Source organism: Triticum aestivum, unplaced genomic scaffold (assembly GCF_018294505.1).
Source record: "Triticum aestivum cultivar Chinese Spring unplaced genomic scaffold, IWGSC CS RefSeq v2.1 scaffold195482, whole genome shotgun sequence".
NCBI lineage: Eukaryota > Viridiplantae > Streptophyta > Magnoliopsida > Poales > Poaceae > Triticum > Triticum aestivum.
The window spans coordinates 3,173-10,794 of NW_025227846.1; the positions used below are offsets into that span (position 1 = coordinate 3,173).

The 7,622-nt window shown below is 44.7% G+C and overlaps 1 protein-coding gene across 2 annotated transcripts; it reads left to right on the top strand.

Annotated features, from left to right (window-relative positions):
- Positions 1-398: 398 nt before the first annotated feature.
- LOC123172864 (uncharacterized) lies at positions 399-4,447 on the top strand. 2 transcript variants are annotated; one of them, XM_044589767.1, is made up of 3 exons: positions 399-757; positions 1,497-1,671; positions 3,051-4,447. In XM_044589767.1, the coding sequence occupies exons 2-3, from the start codon at positions 1,514-1,516 to the stop codon at positions 4,099-4,101; spliced, it is 1,209 nt and encodes a 402-aa protein (XP_044445702.1). In that variant the 5' UTR covers positions 399-757; positions 1,497-1,513; the 3' UTR covers positions 4,102-4,447. The 2 variants fall into 2 exon arrangements, with proteins under 2 accessions (XP_044445702.1, XP_044445701.1); XM_044589766.1 differs by lacking the exon at positions 399-757 and having other exon boundaries at positions 1,273-1,671.
- Positions 4,448-7,622: the final 3,175 nt, after the last annotated feature.

Consider the following 7,622-nt stretch of genomic DNA (forward strand, 5'->3'; position numbering starts at 1 on the left):
GCGCTTGATGGAATCTACTTGACTTTTTTTTTGCGGGGTAGGATCTACTTGACTTGATGTAGTAGTTTATGGGTTTGCGGGTTCGCGGGTATGGGATCTTCCCGTACCTGCACCCGCCTTATCCGATGGGTGTAATTTTTTTTCATTTGAAAATTCATGGGTATTTTTTGTCCTAATGGGGTTTTTACCCGCCGGGTTCGCAGGTAGTGGGCACCCATCGAACATTGCCATGTTGACTTCTACGGATCGATCTCGTTTTTTTTTTAGGCAAATTACAGATCGATCTCGTGGGCATCAGCCATGGGCGGGCGGACGCAGGGGACGGGCCGGGTGGGCTGTGGCCCACCCAGAATTTTGGGAAAATTGTGAGTGAGGTATTCCGAATGTTGGTGGCCCAATGACCCAGCTTCTGTCCACAACCCGAGCGTCGAGCAACTCCACAGCGAGATGGAGATGAAGACCTAGGTCTGGCGGCCGCCCCTCCCCAGATCCCCCCGCCGACTCGCCGTCTCGACCTCTCCCCAGATCCCCCCGCCGACTCGCCGTCTCGACCTCTCCCCGGCTCCCCCCGCCGCCTGTTGCTGAGCTCCTAGCCTCCCGCGGTCCCGCTACGATCCACATAGATAGGGGATTGGGGAACCCTCGCGGATCGGGAGAGAGGAACGCACGGGGACACCGCCGATCACGCGAGAGGAAACGCACCGGGCCGCCGCCGCCGCCGCCTCTGTCTGGGTTCAGCGATCAGTTCTGCCCATCGGTATGCCCTTCAACTCCTCCCCATCCCCTCCTCTCCTATCTTCCTCTCCCCCGCGCCGACTCCCCCCTCCCCTCCAAGCCACGCCCCAGCACCGTCCCAACGCTGCCATCTCTTGATGTCGAGCAGATGCACCACGACGCTGCCGCCATCATGGTCGCCCCCGGCGGCCGGAGCTAGCTCCGCATCCCCTCCCTGCCGTTTGGATCTTCCCCTTCCTCGTCTTCCCCAGCAGCTAGACCGAGCGACGCAGCTCCCAGGTCGTCCAGGTCCAGGAGGCAGCAGCACGCCGGCCCTTTCCTCCATCAGAAGCTCTCCTCCAGCAGCACAAGACCAGCCTCCCCCGTTCCCCCAGCAGTAGCAGTAGCTCGGCCGCCACCCCTCCCTCTGCATCTTAAAGGATTAATCGCTTCTGTCCATTACTACTGTATTGTTTTTGCATAACATGAAATATAATACCGTTTAGATCACTACTTTAGTTATCTAAACGCTCTTGGAGTAGTTTACAATATTTATAGTGCTAGAATCTCGGATTTACAAAAAAGCTGGTGGATAAATGGTCGACCGATAAGCGATTTATCTCTATTTTGAGGCTGGCTGATAAGTTAACGATTAGTGATATCCTGATCATTATTCTCTCAGCAAAGTAAATCTTGTTTTTTATTCAACTTGCACCTATGGTTTATTTTTCAACAGCATGTTCTGTTCAAGGATTTTAATAATTTGCATATGTCTTTTTCAGATACCTGTCTTGTAACCATGAGAGGCAGCATCTTATACTCTTCATTTCGGAGGATTTCCCAGGGCCACCCACCCAAGTCCAGTGGATTTCACAGGTCATCTCCACTGGCTGCTCAGAGGTTTGGGCGGTCCAAAAGATGGATTGCTACATCCGATGGTTTACCCGGTGAAAAGATGTAAGTTCCCGACCAATGATTATTTGTAATTCTTTCACCTCTTGTAATTTCCTTGTAAAGCAGTTAGGAAGTTGTGTTTAGAGTTCATCTAGACATGATTCTTAGTTCTTAATATTGTAAAAGTGCGTTTACAGCAGCTGATAATAGCATGAAACAAACCTGCAATAGCAGATTAGTTCTATAAATATGCATTCTGCAGTTTCAACAAATCTGTAACCATTATGGAGACATAGAGCTGAACAAAGCAGAGAGCATGGCAAGCGCTGCTTATGAAGCCAATAAATGCCTAGAATTATGTTTGCTAGTTCTAAAATACAGAATATTATCACTCTTGAAATGGTTAAAATAGTAGGGAAGGAACTAACAAGTCCATGCTAATTGCAGGCTCACTTCCTTTGCTACAGATCACTGTATGTAGGCCCTAAGTATATGTCCCATGTCTGTCCAAAATTCAAAATGTATTTCATTTTAGATGTGTTAGTATCAAAGATCGAGTTACAAAAATGGGCGTGGCATTAGAGGGTACTGATTTTTTTTCATATGTGTACGGACTGCTAACTGGAAGAGTTATCGATATATGACATGGATCGTGCAATAAGAAATCGTAGCAACTTTTCTTTTCCTTGCCTAAGGTCTCCACTTTTTAATGGAATAAATTTCATTCTACATTAGTTTGTACAAGTCTGTTTTGACATCAATTGTAATGTATGCAGTTCAGTTCTGCTTGAATATAACAACGGTTTCCATAATGCATGCCTTTTTACTTCTATGCAATCTCATAGATTACCAAGAATTAGTCATTGTACTAGAACTGTGCACTGCTTGTTACTAGAACTGTGCATTGCAGACTCACTTCCTTTGCTACAAATCACTGTATTTAGGCCATAAGTATGTCCCCTCTCTGTCCAAAATTCAAAACATATTTCATTTTAGATGTGTTATAAGAGAGTATCAAAGATCAAGTTGCAAAAATGGGTGTGGCATTAGAGGGTACTGATTTTTCTTTCACATGTGTACGGACTGCTAACTGGAAGAGTTATCGATATATGACATGGGTCGTGCAATAAGAAATCATAGCAACTTTTTTTTCCTTGCCCACGGTCTCCACTTTTTAATGGAATAAATTTCATTCTACATTAGTTTGTACAAGTCTGTTTTGACATCAATTGTAATATATGCAGTTCAGTCCTGCTTGAATATAACAGCGTTTCCATAATGCAAGCCTTTTTACCTCTATGCAATCTCATAGATTACCTAGAATTAGTCATTGTACTAGAACTGTGCACTGCTTGTTACTAGAACTGTGCATTGCTGACTCACTTCCTTTGCTAAAGGATTATAATTTGTGTATAACTTCTTTGTTTTTCTGTTCTATACAGGATGCTTGTGAATGATTTAGTTTGCCCGGTCAAGTATTTCACGGAGGAAGTTCCACTGCTTGAACCCTTAGACGACAATATTCTCTTGAAGACCGTTGGAGGACCCAGAGGAAAGACACTGGTTGCATGGAAAGCAGGGAAAACCATCAGAAGTCTGCCAGAGCTGATTGCAGCATATCAATTGCGTGGATGTACACTGGGCAACCGTCTCCGGTTAGAGAACTTAAAGATTTCTCGGTCTTCAGGGAGGTTTGTTCTTATAGACACTTCAGAAATTGGTCCAACTGAGAAGAAGGGAAGCTTCATACAGGACTGGAACCTGGGTGGAGATGTCCTTGATACGATTGCTAGGAGAGTTCTGGGTGTGGGTACCCCTTACCCCAAGGACCTTGAGAAATACATCAACAATATGCGGTCAGCGGAACCTAAGCTTTGGCGTCTTCTCTACAATTCATTGTTTTTATCCCCAGAAGCCCGCTATTGGCTAAGAGTCTATGTTAATCAGATGTCCCGAGAAGACTTCAAATCCCTCTCCAGAGGCATGAAGCATAAGATGCAAAAGTTCTTTGGGGAGCTACCTTATCAAGGAGGAGAGGAGGATGAGGGCTCGCTGAAATGGCTGTCAAAAAACGAGGAATTCATCCGTGCTACGCTCGCTGAGTCAAGGAAGGATGCTCAAAATAGGGTTACTGGTCCTAACTATCTGAGCACTGAGGAGGCCAGGAAGAGAGACTTGGGTAGATGGCTGGTCTGTGTCAACCGCGACGGTTTGACACATGGGACGAGAACCAAGGCGGAGCACCTGAAAGATATCAAAAGAAATATGCTCACTGCACAAAACATATCGCAGCTGCTACACGTGGAGTTTGATGAGCTGGACCAGGAATACATTGATCTGTGCGGCGAGGATAATGGGCTGCGGGAGCTCCTCAGCATCGAAGGGATATTCTTCGAGACCCCAGAGACCTGGAGGACTGCCATTGAAGCACTTGAGAAGGATATTCAGGCAGTGCGGGAACTAAAAGAGAAGAATTTGGTGCTGCTGACATAGGCATCAACAGCCGAAGCGGTGGTGCTCCATTTTGTCAGGTTTCTAGGACAAGTGGCTGGAATGTCATACTGCTGGTTTGCTTTGTCTTCGAAATGTTTGGGATAGTACCACTTTGTTGTCGTTGTAGTGCTGATATTTCCTGCTGTAGCTGTTTGTAGGCTGGTTACCTGCATGTGTTCCTCGAGTTGTCTGATAACCGGCGCACATTGTGGTTGCTGCTACTTGCTGCGTTGTGTCTTTGTGTGGTATCTTACTGGAGTTGAGATGTTATCTGTTGCGTTGTGTCTTCGACCTATTGTAACAGGAAGGCGAGGAGCACAAAGTGCGGTGGTGCTCCATTTTGTCAGGTTTCTAGGACACTGTTGTCTAGGGTCATCATTTTTGTGTCTATGAGACTGCTGAGTTGTGCGCAACCTCTGGTCCATGTGGTTTGATGAGTAGCTCTCTTTGTGTTACTCCGGGTGGGCGCTGAGTTGTGCGAAACCTCTGCTCCATGTGGTTTGATGAGTTTGGCTACAGCTCTTTTGTGTTACTCCCTCCGTTCCTAAATACAAGTCCTTTTAGAGATTCTACTATGGACTACATACGGATGTATATAGACATATTTTAAAGTGTAGAGTCACTCATTTTGCTCTGTATGTAGTCCCTTATTGGAATCTCTAAAAAGACTTGTATTTAGAAACGGAGAGACTACTTATTTGCAGGTGAAGATTTGAAGGGATTCCAATGACAAGTCTTATCTGCTACTCCCTCCGTCCCATAATATACAAACAGTACAAGTATGCCTAAACAAGTCTCTTGTTGTGCTGCTTCTCATGCCATTGAATAAGACAGTTGTTACAAAACACGGTAGGCATTTGTACCAACATTAATAATACCAACAGTAGGCATTTGTACCAACATTTGTAATATGGTGCCTTTACCAGGAAAAAAAAATGTAATATGCTGCCAAGCATTCATACATCAGAACCTAAAGCTGGCAGATGCATGGTAAACTTGGACAAGAAAAGGAAGTGATGAAAATATGAGATACTTACCCTCAAAACATGGTTGATTTGAGATTGAATAAACATAGCCTTCAGCTCCTTAGCTTTCGCACACAAGTCAGCCATACTATCATTGTTGACAAGCCAGTTCCAGGAAGTTCATTGTGTTACTCCCTCCTTCCATCTATATAGGGCCTAATGCGTTTTTCAAGACCGTCTTTGACTGTTGATAAAATTAATACTACATGACATGCATAATGTGAAAATTATATCATTGAAAGCTCCTTTCACATACGAATTTGATGATGTGCTTTGTGTAAGTTGCATGTCATATATTATTGCTCTAATATTTGGTCAAAGTTAACCTCGAAAAACACATTAGGCCCTATATAGATGGAAGGAGGGAGTACTTACGGTTGAACATTGATAAAGCTGCCAGCTGCTAGAGGGACTCTTCAAATAGCGCTGATATTCACACAACAGAATTTCCAAACATAAAGGTATTTGTTTATCTCTAATTTTAAATTGACACTTGCGCTGTATTTTTTTTCTCTCCACTATGTTGAGCTAATCCATGCTATCATGTTATTAATGTGTACTAGGAAAATTGTCCGTGCGTTGCAACGGGAAATACATTGTGAAAATGTAAAGGAAAGCATGAAAAGATGATTTGTTGCATCACGTACAACGACGTGACATCGCATGTGTCATTGCTTACAATCTTTCATCGGCTCATCAGTGGCCGAGCTTGAAAGAAAAGCTGGGCGGGCCGAGCGAAAGGAAAAACACAATTTTTTTAGGCATTACTCACTAATTCATACCTTGCCTATTGGTACGCATAGCAAATGAGTTACATGGTTACATTTACTGTCAGCAGAATGGTTCAGAATAAAGATAGTCTGATGACATAGAAAGGTAAATAGGTTGTAGAGCAACCCCATTTTCACTGAACCGCCATGAAGTGCATTGAACAAATATTGTACGAGATTGTAGGACAAACATCGATGCTCCAGTGTTAGACTCAGCCCAACAGTACTATTATCTTTTGACGGAAAAACACCATCACTAATAACAGGCGGAAAAAACCGTTACTAATAACAGGCAGATGCATTCATGATGCAACAACAACAACAACAACAACAACAACAACAACAACAACAACAAAGCCTTTAGTCCCAAACAAGTTGGGGTAGGCTAGAGGTGAAACCCATAAGATCTCGCAACCAACTCATGGCTCTGGCACATGGATAGCAAGCTTCCACGCACCCCTGTCCATAGCTAGCTCTTTGTCGATACTCCAATCTTTCAGGTCTCTCTTAACGGACTCCTCCCATGTCAAATTCGGTCGACCCCGCCCTCTCTTGACATTCTCCGCACGCTTTAGCCGTCCGCTATGCACTGGAGCTTCTGGAGGCCTTCGCTGAATATGCCCAAACCATCTCAGACGATGTTGGACAAGCTTCTCCTCAATTGGTGCTACCCCAACTCTATCTCGTATATCATCATTCCGGACTCGATCCTTCCTCGTGTGGCCACACATCCATCTCAACCTACGCATCTCCGCTACACCTAATTGTTGAACATGTCGCCTTTTAGTCGGCCAACACTCCGTGCCATACAACATTGCGGGTCGAACCGCCGTCCTGTAGAACTTGCCTTTTAGCTTTTGTGGCACTCTCTTGTCACATAGAATGCCAGAAGCTTGGCGCCACTTCATCCATCCGGCTTTGATTCGATGGTTCACATCTTCATCAATACCCCCATCCTCCTGCAACATTGACCCCAAATACCGAAAGGTGTCCTTCCGAGGTACCACATGGCCATCAAGGCTAACCTCCTCCTCCTCACACCTAGTAGTACTGAAACCGCACATCATGTACTCGGTTTTAGTTCTACTAAGCCTAAACCCTTTCAATTCCAAGGTTTGTCTCCATAACTCTAACTTCCCATTTACCCCCGTCCGACTATCGTCAACTAGCACCACATCATCCGCAAAGAGCATACACCATGGGATATCTCCTTGTATATCCCTTGTAACCTCATCCATCACCAATGCAAAAAGATAAGGGCTCAAAGCTGACCCCTGATGCAGTCCTATCTTAATCGGGAAGTCATCGGTGTCGACATCACTTGTTCGAACACTTGTCACAACATTATCGTACATGTCCTTGATGAGGGTAATGTACTTTGCTGGAACTTTGTGTTTCTCCAAGGCCCACCACATGACATTCCGCGGTATCTTATCATAGGCCTTCTCCAAGTCAATGAACATCATATGCAAGTCCTTCTTTTGCTCCCTATATCTCTCCATAAGTTGTCGTACCAAGAAAATGGCTTCCATGGTCGACCTCCCAGGCATGAAACCAAACTGATTTTTGGTCACGCTTGTCATTCTTCTTAAGCGGTGCTCAATGACTCTCTCCCATAGCTTCATTGTATGGCTCATCAGCTTAATTCCACGGTAATTAGTACAACTCTGAACATCCCCCTTGTTCTTGAAGATTGGTACTAATATACTCCGTCTCCATTCTTCTG